The sequence below is a fragment of the Sturnira hondurensis genome, unplaced genomic scaffold, assembly GCF_014824575.4.
Source record: "Sturnira hondurensis isolate 20B ecotype Veracruz unplaced genomic scaffold, ASM1482457v3 Scaffold0022201, whole genome shotgun sequence".
NCBI classification, from domain to species: Eukaryota; Metazoa; Chordata; class Mammalia; order Chiroptera; family Phyllostomidae; genus Sturnira; species Sturnira hondurensis.
Window position 1 is genome coordinate 2447872 of NW_028094832.1, and position 20966 is coordinate 2468837.

A 20966-nucleotide genomic window follows, 5' to 3' on the forward strand; every position below is an offset into this window, starting at 1 on the left:
TTGGTGTATGGGGCAACACTTCAACCAACTGAGCCAAGGCTATGACTATGGTTCCTATTGCCATTATTTATTTTTATGGTTATCAGAAAGGTGCCAGACTTATAGTAGGAAGTCTACCTTCAAGTTCACATACTGGTACCTTCTAGCCAGGTCACACCCTGATTACTGGTCTCATCTCTTCTTAAATGGAGGAAATCATATCTGATAGGAGAAGTAAGCCTATGCGTGGTTCAAAAAAATTCAGTGTCTATTTTTTAGAGGATTGTATGAGACATTTTACAGTCCTAGGAAAATAGATTCTAAAATGTTTTCTTTTTACCAACGTGACATGCTGCCTATCTTTTCAGAGGTGCCTTTGGCAGCTCTGTGCTCGGAGGCAACTGGGGCAGGGTTCACCAACCTTCTTCCTCTGCTCTCGATTGGCTTTCTAACACCTGCATCAGCGTGCTCTGGGCTTCGGGCGTTTTCTTAATGAACCGGCTGAGGTAATGCAGACGGGCCTGAGAAGCCTAAGGAACAAACATTATCAACTAATAGTACAGGCAACATCTTAATAGTACAAAAGAAAAAAGGGGGAAAAACACAGGAAAATGGGAATAAATAAGGCCGTTTGAATCAGGTCAGGTCCTATTAATTAGCGAATAAACTCAAATCCTGGATCATGCATATTTTTGACTGTTATTTCTGAAGAAGTGGTCCTAAATTGAATGCACGTCGCTTCAGAGTCTCCTGAGCCTTTTGCATCTGCCTCAGTCACCCTGAGTTGGGACATGAAACACATATAAATAATAATGCTTCACTATGGCAACAACTCATTTAAAATACAGGGCCGGGGAGCCAAGGTATAGTGCATGAGTGTACACCACCAGGGAGAGCACACTCTTCTCACCTAAGGATGTTCAAAGTGCATGAAAGCACGTACGAAGCAGTGTTTGGCTTTCTGACTTGCGAGTGGTAAGCACAGACAGTGTAAGCCCAGGCTATGGAAAGGAATGAGGTGACCCGCAGCTGGGTCAGAACCACTGACCCAGCACCACTACGGGCTTTGCTTTTGCAAGTCATCAGGACGTCATAAGGGTGACGTTTCACATTGTGTCCAAATGTGGCCTTAACATGGAGTCAGTCAATGTCTGAGAAAGCTCTAGATACTGTTTCTAGAGGAAAGACTGTGTGGTTTCACCAGTGGGGCTCCTCCTTCTGGCCACACCTGGGAGTGAAAGGACAAGAACGACTTTTCAAACTCAAGTGACCTTGATGGCTCGTCCTGGCTCAGCCATCTCCCAGGCTTGCTTCATGGCTCGGATCTCATCTGCCCGTTCTGTATCTTTTTTGACTTCGAGAAAGTCTGCTTCATTGTATTCAGTGACCAACCTCAAAATCCAGTAGGGTTTGTTTGGGTCTTCTTGTTGGGAGTGAACAGCAGACATCTGATAAAACAAAAAGGAACCTTTGGGTCAGAAGCTTTCCTCCTTTCAAAGGGGTTCGGATTTTATCCTGAGAGCCATACTCTCCTTATTAAGGAGTTACCCAGAAGAAATAAAAACATTTTTTTTCACAGAAAGACCTGGATAAGAACACTCACATGTCTTTATTCAAAATAGCAAAAAAAAAAAGGAGGAAATAATATAAATGTCTATCACTCAATGAATAAACAAATTTTGACATGTCATATTATCGACTACTATAATATTTAACATTAAAAAGTAATCAACTACTGATGTACAGTACAGTGCAACTTAATTATACAGATAGACAGTATAGCAAGACAGTACTGCAGTACCTTTTAGAATGGTTGCCCCATCTCTGTTCTTTTCCCATTTATATCCATATCCGTACAAGTTATTCAGGTGTCTGCAATGCAAATCTGATCATGGTGGTACACTTTCAAAACCCCTGACCTCCCAGCCCTGCTTAGTTAAAGCAGTGATCACAAATGACGGAAAGAAATCTTCCTCACAGGTAATATGTTTTGAGTTCAGTATTTTCAAATGATTTGAATTTTAATAGCTTTATGCCTGAGCTTGTGCTCCTCAAATTTGCCACCCACACCTTGTTTACCCCTCATCATTATAATTACCTAACTGGCCTGGAAGGAATTTGGATTCAGGATTCCTGGGATGTACATTGAGTCCCAGCTTCTAATGAAGCTTAAAGGCTCTCTACCTGATACTTGCCCCAACCAGTCTCATATCTCATGCTTTAAGGATTTAAAAAAAAAACCAAACAGATAATTGTGCTGAATTTTGCCTCAGCATGTCCTTGTTCATTGACCCAGTTCAAGACTCTGCTCCTCTAGGAAGAAGCCAGAATAGATACCTAGTCTTTCTACCACTGCACATTCAACCTCTAACATTAAGACTGCTCACCTCCAGCCTCCCCCACTGCACTGTGGTCCTTTTTGAGAGTAGGATGTGTGTAATATGAATATTAGAAACTCAACTCCCCCAAACAGTATCTTTCATATTAAAGTTAAATTAAGGCTTTCTGACACTGAAGAAGGGAAGGCTGCTTGCAGAGAGATGGGCAAGTAGGGACCCAATGAACCTAAACGTATTAAGTGACTCCAGTAAGAAGAAGACCTACACCCACCTGAGGCTCAGAGCGAGGTGCTTGTCTGTCTTTGGCTGACCTTTCTTTCTCAGAAGACTTTTCTTTGCCTTTCCTCACTGTTTTGGATGTTCCTGAAGACTTTGGCCCCTCACTAACGGCATGGGAATCTGGGCTTCCCAAGGGAATTGATTCTTCATGTTTCTCTCCATGAGCTAGAGAGACGTAGAATGGAAACCAGTGAGTCGTATAACAATAAAATCATGCCAGGAAGGAACAAGGTGAGCGATTCAAGAAAAAGTGGTCAGTCTAAGGCATTTAGGCTTTCCCTTATTTTTCTAAACAAGCCCACAAATTGATCTTTTTATAAAAATCTGTGACTCTTCTTTGTAAAATTGAGAAATACTTCATACACCATGAACTCACCTTTGAAGTGTATAAATCAGTGGGTTCTGGAATAGTCATACGGCTATGTACCCACCGCTGCTATCTGATTAGTTTTGAATGTGGATGTTTTCAGTCAATTTCCTTGCCTGGCTGCCTGGTCTAGTATCTTCAGAACAATATTGAATTGATTCCTCTGAGCCTCAGTATTTATTATTGCCTTTGATCTGCTTGCTTTGAGCTAGTTTCTTCTTCCTTTTCTACTTTTCTAATTTTTTAAGGTGGAAGCTTAAATTACTGATTTGAGATCATTCTTCTTTTTAAATATAGGCATTTATAGCAAAGAATTTCCCTCAGCACTGTTGTTAATTGCATTTGATAAGTCTGGGTATTTTTTTAAAATTCATCTCTAAGTATTTTTAAGTTGTTCTCATGGTGTACATTATTTGATCATGTGGATAGAAGTTATTCCTCCGTGTGTGTGTGTGTGTGTGTGTGTGTGTGTGTGTGTGTGTTTAAGTTTCAGCTTGCAGGGCTTTCTTTAGTCTTTCTCACTAGGCAGGATTGTTAGTGACAATGTTTCTCAGTTTTTGTTTTTCTGGGAACTAGACTTTGAAAGAGATTCAGTTCTAGTCCACTCTTTCTGGTGGCTGCCAGTCTCAGCAGGGGCACAGGCTGCTAGTTTCAAGGCTCCCAACGGGCTGGAGACCCAGGGACGGGACAGGGGTAAGTTAAAATGCCATACGGCTCACTGTCCTGAAAGAGATTTGGCTTTTTTCTTTAGTAAAGTTTTTTTTTTAATTTCTAAGGTTCCGAAAAAGTTGATTCTGACCATTTCTGCCATGCTTTTCGCTGCTTTGATAGAGGAGCTAGTTTTTGGAGTCCTTACACTGCCATTTCCATCATTACTCTCTTGCGTTTGGTTTCCTGTTTGAACCTTCTGAGTTGTCGCTGCATGTGGTTTGGCTGGGGGATGTCCCAAGGGAGTGGTGAGCTCCCATGACCTGGGGAGACCTTGTCACGAAGGCAGAGAATTACGAAAAGCTTTATAGATGTAGGTGCGATTCCATTCTGAGCAGCTCAGCCCTTGAGTGTGATGGATAGAACAACTTAAAAAATGGACTGATTTAACTTGTAAGCAGAAAAGCAAAAACAAAGAATGAACAAACAAGAGATACATATAGAGAGACCATAGAATGAATATAGTTATTATAACAAGAGGAGCAAGGGTGATGAGCCATTGAAAACAAATCAAGAGAAGAAGGACACAGATGTTTATAATAAGCCAGAGAGTAAAATAACATTTTAATAGAAAACAGGATAAAGGTAAAAAGCTGCAAAGGACATGTATGTTTCCTTCCTTTCCTGGTGTCCTTTCTTAACCCCAGAAGTCAAGACTGAAGAAACTCTGCATGTCCAGAAATGGGAGCCTGTGTGTTCCACCCGCCACGTGCTGCCTCTGCTGCATAAAGGTGGGGTAGCACCAGCTCACCACCATCCTAAGCCCAGTATGAAATCACTGGGCTCTGTCCAGCCCCTGTGGCCACAGCCGGCACATCAGCTTCTTTTCCAGTAAAATTCAGGCCCCAGAGACCTCAGTGCTGGTGAAGTCAGGAGTTGCCTATGTTGCGGAGCCTCACCTATGGCCAGTGCTACATGCAGAAACCTCATAAAAACTGGGGGAAGAGACTGATAAACTCTATTTATCAGTAATGCTATATGTACTGTAATGCAGTGATTCATAATTTCAGTGAATAGAAGAACCACCCAAGAAGTCTATAAAACGTAGATATTGAAGCCCTAACCCTAGAGAGTCAACCCCCTTAGTCTGATATGGGCCCAGGAATGCACAGCTTTAAAAACTACCTTAAGTGGTTCTGATTCAAGTGGCCTATGGCTCATACTTGAAGAAACACTGTGTTGAGAAACAAGTGTTGCAAAAGGACAGGCTAGAGAGAGAAATCCAATGATTTAAAATTCGATGAAGCTCAAGGTTCCCTCACAAGACCGCCTCTCAAATGTTAGCCTGCACTGAAATCACAGAAGGGCTTGCTAAGAATGGATTTCTGGGCACCACCATGAACATTTCTGATTGGTAGGGTGCTGCCCCCAAAACTTGCACTCTAACAAGTTCCCAGGCGGTGCTCAGGCTGGTGTCCTAGGACCACATTTAGAAAACCCCTGGTTCACATTTAGGAGAACACAGTTACCTTCTCTCAACATGAGGGCTTTTAAATGCCTTATGTTCTACTGATTCTAACAACTAAGTAGCTAAGTGGCAGGGGGGCAAATGATGATTTGTGTTAAATCCCTACTATGCTTCTTTCTTTTTTATCTCTGAAAGATCTTAGTGGGACGAGTACAGAGAGGTTATGTAATTCTCCCAACTGGTAAGAGTTGTATCAAATTCCTTTATAAGCTTAAAGGATACATTTGTCCCTTTCAAAAAGTCTTGTAAGACACCTCATTAGTAAGTGAAATTGTAATTGTAAAGAATGCAGATCTGATCTTTTACTTGGTGCCGGTTTTAGGTACTTTCAAAACGGGGGCCGATCTTCCTGCATGGCTGCAAAGGGACTGAGTGTAAGCACCCCGGTTCTACAAGGGGCAACTTGGTGTGCGGCCAGCAATCCCTACTGCCGAGGAGTGAGGTGCTAGGGGAAATCTTTTGGTGAAATAATCTGATGACCTAAAGGTAAATCCTGGATCAGCCACTGGACAGGTTCACTTTGGCAAGTCCATTACATTCATTGTTTCCACTGTTTGAGGGAAAAACGAACACCTTGCTCATAGGGCTTAAAATAATCCATTTAGAGCACTTCAAATAGGATCGATCCTAGTATAGCCTGGTTTTTTAAGACGTTAACAATGTCAGATGAAATGGAATCTCAAACTGTTTCATTAAGTATTTCTGGAGCTCTTTTTTCTTACCGTCCATAGGTCTTAGTGTTTGAGGCATACTTTAGGTGTATTGAATTTCATTCCAGTTACCATATTCAAATATTCAAGTTTACATAGGTGAGCACCTACTAGCATATCCAGTACACAGCAGGTGTGTACCATCCACTTCACTTACCTTGTTAACATATAGATTAAAATAACTCCCATGTTCTTAATGGCATGTAGTATGGTAACCTTTCCTCTTATGAAATTACAAGTCCTCCAAAGGACATAATGTCATTATATACTTCAATTTAAATTCCTAGTTCTATCTAATACAATGCTGAACTCAGTATGTTCTCATTATCAGATAGTTTAACTTTTGTATCTAAAGCTTTATAGGGAATCTGCATGTGTCGAGAGCATATATACTAGCAAGATGTAAGACTAGATATCCTACTGATTCAAGAATTACAAAAAATGTCCCTGGGTGGGTGGCTCAGTTCTATAGCCTCAGTGTATCCTGATCAGGCATCCAGCCCACAACCTTTTGGTGTATGGGACAATGCTCCAACCAGCTGAGCCACCAGCCAAGGCTGTATGAGTTTTTTATATAACTTTTTTATGTAACTATAACTGAGGGCACTGACTTTTCCTCAGGTATATCATTCACAAATATTTTCTCCCATTCCCTGAGTTGCTTTTTCATTTCATTGATGGTTTCCTTTGCTGTGCAAAAGCTTTTGAGTCCAATGTCATCCCACTCGCTTGTTTTTGCTTTTCCTTCGGCTGTGACATCCAAAAAATGATTGCCAAGACCAAATAACAAGCTTAGCCCCGAGGTCTTCTTTCAGCACTTTTCTGGCTTCTGGTCTAATGAGAACATCTTTAATCAAGTTTGACTTGGTAATGTTTTAATAATTACATGATAAATTTATGATTAAATGTTTATATAAACTACTAAGTGCATGAATGGTATTTAGGGAGACATACCTTTGTTATCACTTTTCTCCAAGTCTTTCAGTGCTTGCACAAACATCTGTTGGCTTTCCGTGAGGGGCCAGCTGTTATCCAACACCAAACACTGGATAATGTACTTGTAAACCTGGGAAGTAGAGTGTGGTGATTCAGCAAAACCAATATGAATAAACACAACTTTGCCAAAGAATGTATTATTTTAGGTATATAATAAGGGCATATTTGTTCTGGATCATACAATTATAATCTAATGAAATATTATAAGGTGCTCTCTAAACTTCTCTAACGCCGCAGTCTATAAAACTTCATCCTCACATCCTCACCAAACCGGCATGATATATATTAGTATTCATAGTTTTTACATCCATATTTATAAGTAAAAATTTATGTATTTTACTTTTACTTTTCTCACTTTTGAATTTGAATTACATTAGTCTCTGAGAAAACACATGGAAGTTAGTATTATTTTTCTGTTTCTAGAGCAATTACCCTTGAAGGTCTGTTAGAGTTAGCCTGTAAAGCGAGCTGGGCCTGTGGCTTTTTTAGAAAAGTAAGATTTTGATGATCACCTCAACTTTTTCTTCTTCTTTATTGTTATTATTATTATTATTATTATTACTATTACCTTCTATTTCCTAGTGAAGAAAATTTACCATTCCTCCCTTTTTCCTAGAAATGCATCACAGTGTTTTAAAGTTTGAAATTCACTCACACAGATATGACACTTTAATTGTTTTATACATGAAGTATATGATACTTTAATTGTTTTAAAAAGCCTGTTGTTTCAAGCTGTACCTCCAGCCTGCTTGTTTTGTTCTATGTTTGACAGCTTGTATTTTATGTCTCAGCTGGTCCTATAAGAAGCATGTTTACTTTATCATTCTTTTTAAAATTGGGATTTATTAATATTTAAAAATTTCATCTCAACATTATTAACATTTTTTCTTTGAGTTAATATTTTGTTCTTCTAATTTTTGTTTCTATAGCTTAGTTCATTTTGTTATCATTCATGCTTTCTGATGAATTAATTTAAAAGTCAACATTCCATTGAATGTTATCCTAGTTATGACTTATAAATTTGGATTTGAAGTTTTTTTTATTGAGTTCTTTGATTTATATAATTTCCTTTCTGTTCTTTTTAACTAAAAATGTATTTAGTATATTTTATTATGTGTCTACTTTTATGAGATTTTAGGTTTATTAATTTCTATATTATTATATTTTATTCTGATCTATACAATATAGTTTGTTTTTTATTGAGGCTTCCTGTCTGTGCCATGAGAAGATTATTTCTTCTTTGTTAGGTAAAACATTTATATAAATATCTAAAGGATTAAGCATAAACATTCCTAAATTTTTCAAATCCTAGCAGTCATAAGTATTTTGTTTCTCACCTTAATCTACCAGTTCTGACAGGTGTGTGTTAAGATCTTAAACTATTAATTTTTTGTTTTACATATTTATTTATTTATATTGTTGTTCAATTACAGTTGAACAACATTTCCCTCCAACTGCTCACCCCAAACCCAGCCAAATCCCCCTCCTTACCTTGTTTCCACCCCCACCCTTGTTTTTGTCCATGTGTTCTTTATAGTAGTTCCTGAAAACCCTTCCTTCCATTATTCCCTCCCACCTCCCCTCTGCTTACTGTCAGATTGTTCTTACTTTCATGTCTCAGTTATATTTTGCTTGCTTTTTTTCTTTTGTTGATTAGGTTCCACTTAAAGGTGAGATCATATGGTATTTGTCCCTCACCATCTGGTTTATTTCACTTAGCATAATGCTCTCCAGCTCCATCTATGCTGTCACAAAGGGTAGGAGCTCTTTCTTTCTCTCTGCTGTGTAGTATCCCATTGTGTAAATGTTTTTTCCACAGTTTTTTGATCCACTCATTTACTGATGGGCCCTTATGTTGCTTCCAGCACTTGTCTATTGTAAATTGTGCTGCTATGAACATTGGGGTGCATAGGTTCTTTTGGATTGGTGTTTCAAGGTTCTTAGGATGTAGTCCCAGCAGTGGAATTGCTGGGTCAAAAGGTGGATCCATTTTTAGTTTTCTGAGGAAATTCCATACTGTTTTCCACAGTGGCTGCACCAGTCTGCATTCCAACAACAGTGCACTAGGGTTCCCTTTTCTCTACATCCTCTCCAACACTTTACTGATTTGTTTATTTGGCCATTCTCACCATTGTGAAGTGGTATCTCATTGTGGTTTTAATTTGCACCCCTCTGATGGCTAGTGATGCTGGGCAACTTTTCATTTATCTCTGGGTCCTCTGTATGTCCTCCTTGGAGAAGTGTCTGTTCAGGTCTTTTGCCCATTTTTTAAATTGGGCTTTTTGTCTTCCTGGAGTGGAGTTGTGTGAGTTCTTTATATATTTTTGAGATCAAACCCTTGTCTGAGGTATCATTGGCAAATATGTTTCCCCATATATTTAGTTGTATTTTCATTTTAATGCTGTTTTCTTTAGCCATGCAGAAGCTTTTTAATTGGATGAGGTCCTATTTGTTTATTCTTTTCTTTATGTCCCTTGCTTTAGGGTACATATCAGTGAAGATACTGCTTTGTGGAATGTCTGAGATTTTCCTGCCAATGTTTTTCTCTAGGACTTTGATGTTATCACAACTATTTTTTTAACTTATTAATTTTTCTCTCTAGTTTTAATAGTTTTTGCTTTTTATTAATTGATTCTTGACAGTTAGATGCTTATATTAGGAACATATTTATTTGTTTCATTCTTCCTTTTATTTTCATGTAATATCTCATGAATTTTATGTATTGAGATATTAAAATATTATCATAGCTCTGTTTTGGTACAACTTTAAACTTTCTGTGGATCCTGATTTTATACAACTTTAAAGTTTTATTTTTAGCTGATTGAAAATACATTTGTATTTATTGTACTACTGTAATATTAGGATTCATTTCCAACATTTTATTCTCTTAATTTCTTATTTATTTTTTAATGGATAGGTCCTGTCTACTTCTGTAGCTTTAAAGTATATGCATTTTTTATTTCTTTAACTTAAGATATACAAATAAGTTTTTATAAATATGTGACCCTTTTCAAGGTTGTGTGTCCTTTTACATAAGAAAATCACCTAGGTAACATAAGATAATTTCATTTATATTACAGAGTCAATGTACAGATTGAGTTTGCCACATAGTTTACAATTTTTGGAATAGAGAAACTGTTTACTAATGTCCAGTTCCTCAATTCTGGTTATGTGTTGAATGCACTGAGTGTACAGAGAAGTATACAGGGGTGGGCAAAGTGGATTTACAGTTGCTGATGCACTAAGAGACATGCAGGCTGTGATTATTACAACAGCTTTGTTAACTCTATGTTTTGTGTCCTCACAACTGCCCACCCCTGTGTGCTGGCAATTTTTAGGAAGAGAATTTATGTGAGATTTTTAGAAGTAGTATCATTAAATAATTCTTTTAAATGTAAATATACCTGCAGAGGTGTGCTAGCATTTTCTTCTACAGTGGCAGTGGCAGTTTCTTCTTCCAGGATCAGCTGGCCACTGTCTACTAACGCACTTCCAGGTCTGCCCTTATTGGATTTCTGACTTCCCTGGACAGATTTCTTCTTGGCAGATGATTCCTGATCCTTCTTGGTTTGAGCATGAATTGAAAGTATTTGCTTGCTGGCTGTATGGGAAAAATATACTTAAGTTAAAATGTGTGAAATGCGTAGTCATTACTGATTGTGTTATTTAGTTACATACCATCAGGAGATACTCAAAAGGACAAATCAATTTGTTTTGTTTTAATGAGATAAAAAGCAACACCACTGGCTTCTTGGCAATCCTCTGGTTTTAAAGAAACTGTCCATGGTAGCATTTTAATATTTAAAAGTTGTTATGTAAATATATTCAGGAGAAATTTTGAAAGGTTAAAAGAGTCCTGCAGATTCACTTAAAATACTAGATGAAACTGTCAGTTTTAAGTATAAGTATATATATAGTAAACACAAAAAATAACCATTGAAATTATTAAGAAGCTAATTAAAACCAAGAAAGATTTATCTCCTGAAAACATCAGACTTAGTTTTGAAATCAAATCTAATAAACTTAAAGAAACCAAATGATTTCTGTAGTATTTAAATGGCTTCCAAATTACAAAGCTTCCAAGTTAATCTCAAGAAATTGTCATAATTCTAACTAGAAAAGCTGTAAAGAGTGGTGTTTGTTGCACACATGGGGGAAAATATAGAGACCTATCCATCCAACAAATCATATCATTAGTATATTCTAATGATTCGAATATATTAAAACATTATAAGGTGATAGGTTTTACCCCAGGAATGATTCCAAGTTAAAAATTAATGTATAAAATTTAAAAGGAAACAATTTGATAATTTCTATAAACCACAAAAAGTAATTAAGAAAGTTCGAAACCCATTACATATTAAAATTCTTAGCTACCACTACAAATTTTTTTCTTAAATTTTACAAAGGGCAATTATTAGACATGAACAGCAAACATAATACAAAATGGTACATGCTTTAAGCCTATCAATTTAGGAAAAGGAAGTATCATCCTCATTCTTATGTTCCTGGTTTAGAAGTCCCATCCAATGCCACAAATAAGCAAAAATTATAGTTCTAAGAAGAAATATCAAACATCAGAATGGGGAATGTCCGAGTTTTGTTTAAAATGTAAATGCAAAAATGAAAAATAGAGGAATAAAAGGTAAAATATTAACATTACTTTTTCTGAGGAGCATGACTTAAAGGGAATTCATGTTCTTTTGTTTATAGTTTTCTATGTTTCCAAATGTTTTACCTTGAACAAGTGTTATTTTTATAGTTAGAATCAAGTTACTAGAATAACTGAATATATGTCTCACAGTACTTTTGTATCCACAATTTCAGAAATAATTTTATTTTATTAATCAATTGCTCTTGATTATTACATTGAAAGTAATAACATTGAAGTTGTGTTAATTTTAATAGAATATTTTTATTTTTATTTTTTTTTAAAGATTTTATTTATTTATTTATTTATCTTTAGAGGGGAAGGAGAGGGAGAGAAACATCAATGTATGGTTGCCTTTCGTGCATCCCCTGCTGGGAGTTGGCCTGCAGGGAACCAGTCTGCAACCCAGGCATGTGCCCTGACTGGGAATCGAACCGCGATCCTCTGGTTCGCAGGCCCGTGCTCAATCCACTGAGCTACACTAGCCAGGGCTTTTAATAGAATATTTTTAAAATAATAACTTGAAAATTAAGAAATTAAACATTATTTTGAGATAATAAAAGTATCCTTTTCATTCAGAAATGTAAAACGTTCCGCGTAATAAGAAAGTTCTTGAAGTACAACTATAAAAATCTATTGATCTCATGTGACACAAAAATGTAGTAGTTTTAAAAATATTTTACTGTAATATCAAGCTTTACAGATTTAACTGTTTACTTGCTATTAAGGCTTAAAGAAAACATTTTGAAAATCAGTTGCATGAACGTAAATATCCACTTATAAATCTAATCAACCAATTTTAAAAAGTCACACTTACACTGGGAGCTCAGAGCTTTTTCATTCCCCAGGAAGTAGAACGCTGGGATCAGAGCTTGGCCTTTCCCAACGGAGCTCACGGCAACGTCTTCATTTTCTAGGACCTGGAGCTTGACAAACACATCCGGCTTGGATGTGCGCACCTGAATGGTAACAGGGTGTTGTAATGCGACTTTCACTGAATACCTGTAAAGAAAAACACTCAAGTTTACAGGCAAGTGTGTTGGCTTTCCCCCAAATTAATAAAGGAAACTACAGTTTGCTGATGTGATCATCGAAAAGTAAAACTACTTTGTAAAGTCAACTAAAATCTTGGAAATATTAGCGCTGTTGCACACGTTTGCAAAATTCCCAATAAGCTGTGGGAAAATGAAATGAATATAGGACATTTATTGTCATTACATCTCAAACAGAAAATGTAACTTTTTGTTTAGAAATGATAAGCACTCGCTTATAAAACTTGACTGATCTGCAAACTATTAGCACACATACCTGTCCATTACAGTCTCCCCTCTTGCAGGCGGACAAAGACCACAACTGGCAAACACAGTATCCCTCAAAGCTCTACTGTTAAAAATGTTCTCTGTGGTTTGCAAAATATAGAGCAATCCAAAGTAGTACCCATGCCTGCACCGTCAGCCTATATACAGTGCAGGGTGGGAACCTGATGCAAAAAAACTCTAATAGTCTAACTCCAACCGAAATCCTCCCTCAATGCACTTGAAGATATTTTTTTTGTTTTTGGTTCCCCCCCCGCTATTTTTGTGGAATCTTTGCAAGTATTCAGGCAGTGTCATTTGGATGTTTTTACTGGCCTGCCCTGTTTCACACCTAGAAATGAATAAATTGTCTCCCTATGGCCCAGCCTGCAAATAGGGTCCCCTCCCTTTTATCTGAATACATGACGCTTACTGTTCGACAGTTCCCCAAGTCAAATCCCAGGAGTCCCAGTAAACTTAGTCTGTCATTTCAATATTTTAAAATCCTTTCTCTTCTATCTAGGCCCACTGTCACTAACTGTTACGGATGAAATTGTATCCAAAAAACCCCTCAAAAACCTACATTGGAATCCTAATCCCCAGTACCTTGCAATGTCATCTTTTATTGGATACAATGAAGTTTTTTTTCCAATTCATGCTTTGCAGACATAAGGTTTTAACATAAGTCTATTAATTCCGTTTTTCTTAAAACCCTTCCAAGTGTCTCATGGCTTCTAAGGTGAAGTATAAATCTCGTGCCTTGCGAAGCCTTTAGGAAAGGCATCTGCCAACCCCCCAGCCTCAGCCCTGGCCACAGCAGCCTGGGAGTTCACTCAGCAAACAAAATGAACATCTTCGGTTCCCTGAAAAGGTCGTTTGCTTTCTCTTTTATGAACTTGCACAAATGCTCCTCAGCTTAATGGCTTCAGGACCAACGTCCAAGAGTAACTGAGACATCATGTTCAATGTCACCTCTGTTTGAGTCTGTCCACCACTGTCCCGTGGCGCAGACTGGTTCCCCATCACAGTAGTTAAAACGCTCTATCACGGTGGTTATTCTCAGTCACCGCTATGTCTCCTTTCTTCTTTTTCTTGCTTTCTTTCCAATAGGCAATATGCAGATTTTTACAAGAAGCAGACAGTTGAAGGAGAACCCTCCACCCCTCAGATGGCCCTCATTTTGTGCTTTTCTTCAGGGTTTTCTCCAAATTTTATCTACATGTACAATATTTAAGTAAATGTAAACATAAGTAATCACTCTGGGACTATACTGTCTATATAGCTCTAAAATTTAAATTTATTGTTGATTATTTTTATTAGAAAACTATATTATGTGACATTTGATCATTTTCTAATATATTGTTACATTTTATTACATCTTTATAATAAAAACAATCAGCCACAAAATTAAGTTACAAGGCTGTATACACAGTATATCCCAAGAATGTTGACTTATGTTTAATCCCCTAAACAATAAGTACCAAGAATGAATTCCTTTAAAACATTTATACTTTGTATATAATACTTCCTGGAGTGAATATATTGTAAATAATCTTTTAGCTCAAACACCAGCAGTATAAATGTTAAGTTCTGCTGTTTATAAACCTAAAAAAATTATTTTTGACTATAGGAACTGGATAGAGAGCTGTTCCAAAACCCCTAATTCCCACCGAACCTCTACCAGCACGGGAGAGGCCTTGGCAGGGTGGCGTCGGGTGGCTTCTGCCGCCCTCCAGGCTCGCACTGGGCTCAAAGCCAGGCCACAGCACCAAGAACACCTTTTAAAAACTGTTTTTTAAAACCTACCAATTTCCTGTGTTCCTTAGAATAAATGAAAGATATTTTACAAGTTAAAAAAATTTATTATGTTATTAAAGAAAAAAGTTTAAAAGTACTATAAAAAGAATTATAGAAAAAATCAGCTAGAATACAATAGATTATTGTTTTATTTTGTCAAAAAACTTCAATTTTTTTAAAAATTAATTTTCCAATATGTATGAGGTTTTTAAAGAACATAATATCTTTCATACAATAAAACCTTAGATAATCAGAAATTTAATATTTATAGTAAAATATACCCATCACATCTCTATTAATATTATAGAAAAAATAAAAGTTTATAACAATGAGGAATAACCAATAACCAGGTAAATTATTGTATAGCCATATGAATGATTACTAACCAATCATAAAAGAACATTTTAATGTCATTGGAAAATATTCATACCATAATACTAAGTAAAATGTCAGTTTAGAAAACTTTAATTATGTTATTATTTTAATAATGTCAAACTGAGACTAGAAAAAGAACACTATAAGAAACTGCAACAGAATACTAATAATGATTGTTTCTAGGTTGTTTGATTATAGGTTACTTTGACCTCTTTAATGATATATTTATATATTTTCCAAATTGTCTGTGAAGAATGACATATATTGACAAGAGGTAAGTAGCCTAAGAACTCATTCAATAGTAGGCACTCTACTTATATTTCTCACTTCAATATATGTTCATTTTCACAAAGGTTGTTGTGACATTAACCAGCTAAAATTTGATAGGCCATATTTTCACGAAGAGAAGAGGGCTATAAGAAATTAACAGAAGCAACTAACTGACTGTATTTGGAAGTTTAAGCACAGAGGATTTGACCGTTGAAAATCATCATTCACAGCGATGAATTTTGCCAGGTGGGAAAGTGAAGACAGGTGAGCCCAGGAGGAGCGAAGGGGCACGGGCAAGGGGGATCACATGGCAGAAACCTCAGGAGTTGCTGCTTCGGTTCCATCCAAAGAGGGCACCTTGTGCTTGGTGGCTGGGAAGGGTGTTAAATATCGTACACCATGTGGTTTGGATCTTATTCTTTAGTCAATGCCAAAGGTTTTAAAGAAGAAAATCACATTTTAAAATGTGTGTTCGAAGGGTAAGTCCTCTGGTAGAGGCAGGAAGAAAGGGAGAGAAAGAGAGGGTATAAAAGGGGGAATACAATGGAGTCATGAATTCCAGAGAGCAGCATTTCTGCAGACAACACATAGTGAGGCTCCGAATCAGTGGACATTGACAATAGACAGGAGGGCACAGACACGAGAGGCAAGTCTGAAGAGGAATCCGAAGGACTCCTTTTTTTTAATTAATAGGGGGGTGGAGTCCATAACGAGGCTTTTCGTGGAAAGCATTTAGATAAGCATAGAAAGACACTTAGTTGGCAGATAAGGAGAAACCCACTAGTAAAAGAAACAGCAGAAAAAGGAGGAAGTACTGAGAAAAAAAGAGTGTCATGCAAGATGCCTAATAAAAGTCAGATGATACTAAGATAGTGTCCATCACCATCATATGCAACCACATAAGTTTGATATCTTGTATAACGTCTGTATAGTCGAATTACTATGTACATTGTTTCCAAGAGAGTTTAAAAACTGAAATTCCAAGTGACTCAGGATTTTGCTACAAAATTTATTGTTTTTAATGATATTAATATGTTAGAATGCAATAAAAATAATATTTTAAAAAGAACTATTCTCCCTTCTGTCATGTATTTATACCTGAATAAAATTTTCTTGTCATTGGGTATATAGTAATCTCTGATTTCTTTCATAGCAAAGGCATTGCTTGGAAAATCTCGAGAGAGGCTTGGGAGTGGATTGTAAGAACCGATGAGACGCAGTTTCCATCGTGAGGCTGATACATATGAGTCACCAGTATATGCTTCAGCCACAAATGTGTATCCTTTCTATAAGAAAACAGAGTTACATGGAACTTAGTTACATTGTTGCTAGTCTCCTCAATGTACAATATGAGGTTTTTGAGCACTAATGTACTTTATGATCTTGATATACATAATGATCTCAAGACCTTCTGATAAACATCAAACCACTAACATTATTTTTTGTAATCACTCTTAGAAAGAGCCATCTTACATGTTCTCAGAGAAAAAGAATAACTCAACAGTTTGATGTGTGTGGTCCCCTAGCTCTGAGAGAGCTTGATAGCTTCCTACTTAATATTCCTGTCTTCTCAGAATAATCTCTCTAAATACAAGATGAGAAAAGCAGAAAAGTTTATAACAATGTGTTTCCTTTGGGATGACAATTAGCAAAAAGCTATCAAATCACAGCAGATCTCGTTCCACAAAAAACTCAGCTGGGAATCTGGAGAAGAGCTGTTTAGGTTGGAGAAAAGTGGCAGTTAAGGAACCAGGAAAGTGGTAACATCAGAGTGGGTTATAACTTAGTTCAACATAATTGGCTACCTGGCCAAAGACGAGGTGAAGCAAGAGACGATAATGAGAAAAAAGAAGCATAATGTCATAATGAGACACAAGAGCTCAAAGTTATTCTGAGTTTATAACTCCAGATGCTTCTAATTAGAAAGAAAAAGATAAATTTGTATTCCAGTTACTATCAGATTTCAGAAAGCTTTCTGACGTGTTAAGATTTCCAGAAATGAAATACACACAACAAAATTAATTTAGAACATTGCAATACATTTCTGGGAATATTAACTAGAATTCTAATACTCATAATGAGATGAGAATTGCAATACTAATAAAGGCTTTTTGATATGCTTAGAGCAAGGAAAAAAGAAGATAAATTGTATATATGGAAGTATTTTTGTCTGCAAATTGTGATGCACAGATCAATTGCTACTTGCATACTAGTGTACTAAAGAAGCAAAAGAAAATCACATGACTTGTGTTTGTCTAGACTCAGAGAATAATTTGGAGAGGGGAAAGAGAGTTATAAATTGGTAGAATAGCTATCAGTAAGTGAAACTCTAAAGTTAAGCCAGCGATAGGATTGTAAGAGACACCTGGCTTATTTCAAATGATTTTAGGTCACTTGAGTAAAAAGTGTAACATGATAGAGTACTGCATACTGAGAAACTTCATAAATGGATATTCTGAGTCACAGCTTTTGGAATATTATGAAAGAACACAACAAACAATTTTGAATGACACTGTTTAACCCTCTTTTTTTAAGTTTAAGATACTGTATCCTAATATAGTATCCTAAATACCTGTGTATGTTTTTTTACACAAAACCAATTGATATCATGAGGGACAGTAGTTCTGTGGGCATTTATTGAAAAATGTTGACCTGATGGCAAAACAAATACCTTGCAGGTGCCAAATGCCAATGCAATCATGAGCTACAAAACAATGGAATGATGATCCTCCTTACACTTAGGTGGGTCAAAATTTTCTCTAGAGGCCGCATTCAACGGGGAGATCTATAGTATAGAAGGAACTGAGGTCATCTGGTGAAATATTCAGAGACCGAGGATCACTATGAAGAGAAAGCCGTGCCATGAAAGGGACCACGGAAACTTTTCTTCTAGTCATTCTCTTCCCCGTTCTCTATTTTTTTCTAAATTAGCTAAAAATGAGAAAACGGAAGAAGTGAGTTATTACAGAGAGGGAGGGGCTATGTTTTTGCAATCCTGAATATTTCAAGATTGCAATTTGCAATTTAAAAATTATAGTTAAATGGAATAGAATGTTGACTGATAATGCATCTTTCAGACCTACCCTACAAAGTCATGCTTAGTCTCAGAAGAGGGGTCTTCATGGGAGTTAATGAACAAAACCCAAGCTAAACCAAACCCAAACAGGCAAAGTATGCTACATGTAAATACACATCAGATTTGCTTAAGGTTCAGCTCAAACGGTCCCTGCCAAATTAAGTGTCAATGGCTAATATTAGTGTACTTATCTGGTAAAACAAAGAGCTCATTTCTAGAATTCAGTGACATCTATGACCTTGACAGAGTCTCCCTTTGAATGAAACCGACTTTCCCACTTGGACTTTTGCAATTTGCTGTTTCCGATTACAAATCAAATGAATTCTTCTATTCAAAAGAAATCTAGGTCTCAATTTTTCTGTGAACCTAAAACTGCTCTAAAAAATAAAGTCTTATTTTAGAAATCCCTAAAAACAGTTCAAAAGAGCTATTACATTTTTATGGAGACATTAAAATGTTTTATCTTTCTATAAATCAGTTCTCACTAGATAGGTATGTCTTAATTTGTACAGAATAATGCATAGCATTATAGACTTATGTGAATCTCAGAAGTCGATTACAACCACAACTCAAAGAGAAAAATGAAGTCCATCGCCATATAGCTAAAAAATGGAAGATAGCTAAAATAGCCCAGTTGGTTACCAGTGCAGGTGTCCACTGTTTTTTTTTCCATGCTTCCCCATCAAAAGCAATGGCCAGAAACACAAAGATGAGATTCAAATATAGAGGCAACATAATTTTAGTGAACAGCAGGGTCTATCACTGAGCAGAAGTAATGTGACGAGTGCTACTATCCTTGGAAGGAATCAGTGGCCCTAGAAAAGATGGGCTGGCAGGTGCTGAATGGTTATGTAATCGGTCTTCTGAAATATTTAGGAACAGAACGAAAACCTAGTGGGAAACTTGAGACAACCAGATGACTTGATAGGGACAGAACGAAATGTGTTCTTTAGCTCCATTTCTGTTTTAGGGGTGTGTATGATTTTATGATTTTCATGATGACAATTTCTACTGCTTTCCTTTTCTTATTTTCTTTGGAAAGAAGAAAGAAGAGGGCGGAGAGGCAAGTGTTCTGGCATCCACACTAAGTACCTCCTGCTGTCAAGTAAGTGAAACTTCTACCAAATAAGACCACGAGTCACCTTATTCCTCTAGTACGTGGATTGAAGGCATCTTTGCTCTCCCTGCTCACAGACCCCCTACAACGTATGGGCATCTCACCGCCATTCTACCGCGCAGGAGGAATACATTCTACACCTACCTTATTCCTGGTGTAGTAGTAAGGCACCACTTTTTGGAACACCTTTGGCACTGGTTCCATTGTGTCGTTATTAACCACGTGGAGCATACAGACCGGAAGTGTAGAATATATTTTGGGAACCAAAATCATATCTTGATGAAACAAAAATATTTCCCTGTAATTACAAAAGCATGAACTTTTCCTTGACATGAACCACAAAGAAAGTTTGAAATTAGGTTTGATGCTAAGAAATAAAAACATAAGTTTAAAGTTCCAAATAACTATAAGGTACACCTATTTTTTCCTTTAAAATTGTGATCAACATATTATTTTGTCATGCAAATACAAACCCTTTAAGAAACCCAATTTGGTAAGTAATTTGTGATTTTTTACCTACTATGCTATTGCTTAGAAATTAAATGATTTCTTCCTATATTGAAATCACATCTATTTTTGTTGTATTATGGCTATCATACTCATAAAGTTACAATAGTTAATTTCAGATTTCTCATAGTTTAAGAAAACTCATACAAACACTTCTATACTATCTCATTTATGCTTAGCAGATGTAGAAAACATGTTAACTAAGTTGTGAAAGCAGCCTAAAAGTTCATACATTTACTACTGTCATGAATACAATTCTACATATATGACTGATGACATTTAAGGGAAATATCATTTACCAATATAGACAGCCTCACCTGAAGACTATGAACCAACTATTTGGTGGCTGGTCTGCATAAGTTACAGTGTAGTCAGCAAAAGCAATTTTAGTCTCCTCATCTTGATAGCATGGGTAAAATTCAATTGACTTGCACTTGCTCTTAAACATTAGCCTAGAAATGTGAAAATACTTTAGGTACCAATGGCAAAAGCAACCTTCCAACTATGCTCTGATCACAAAAAAAAAAAAGAAATTGAAAAAATCAGCATAAAATATTACAGTCTATGGTTGACTGGACTGCGTCCTTGTTCAAAGCAGGGCTGTGGGGCTTGTGATATATGGCACCAAAGTAAGAAGACCACTTCAAGTCAACTGTGGAAGATGTCTCCCAAAGGGACCCAAGATTATCTGAAGTTCTTAGTCAAGGGAGAACCCAGTTCATGATCAAGAAACTAACGATGTTCATAGGTGGAAAATCAGTACCAAAGTTCAAGGTGTTAAGGGTAGCAAAGCTAGAGGCAGGCAAACAAGCAGTAAAACTGGGTGGGTGGCAGCCACGAAAATTTTGGAGTTAACACATACTAGAAAGGGATGGGTTTGGAATGATAGACTTAAAAACAAAACACTAAGGCCTTGAATAAAGGAAGACCGCAGAATTTTTTTCCCACATCATTTCTGTTGCATGGGAGAGAGTGCGTGCAACTGGTTAAAGAATCATGGGCTGGAAATTCTCCAGGTTTGCCCGCTGGAAG

The 20966-nt window shown here is 36.7% G+C and overlaps 1 protein-coding gene across 5 annotated transcripts in view; it reads right to left on the minus strand.

Moving 5' to 3' along the window:
- ADGB (androglobin) overlaps positions 1–20966 on the minus strand; it is a 122902-nt gene that overhangs the window by 14031 nt on the left and 87905 nt on the right. For all 5 annotated transcript variants that reach the window (XM_037034800.1, XM_037034802.1, XM_037034799.1 and 2 more), the window contains 9 exons: positions 20252–20386; positions 19572–19725; positions 16333–16520; positions 12315–12499; positions 10251–10447; positions 6805–6916; positions 2590–2762; positions 1251–1427; positions 401–509 (listed from right to left, as the gene is read on the minus strand). In XM_037034800.1, coding sequence (XP_036890695.1) covers positions 401–509; positions 1251–1427; positions 2590–2762; positions 6805–6916; positions 10251–10447; positions 12315–12499; positions 16333–16520; positions 19572–19725; positions 20252–20386 — 1430 coding nt within the window. The remainder of the gene's footprint in view (positions 1–400; positions 510–1250; positions 1428–2589; positions 2763–6804; positions 6917–10250; positions 10448–12314; positions 12500–16332; positions 16521–19571; positions 19726–20251; positions 20387–20966) is intronic.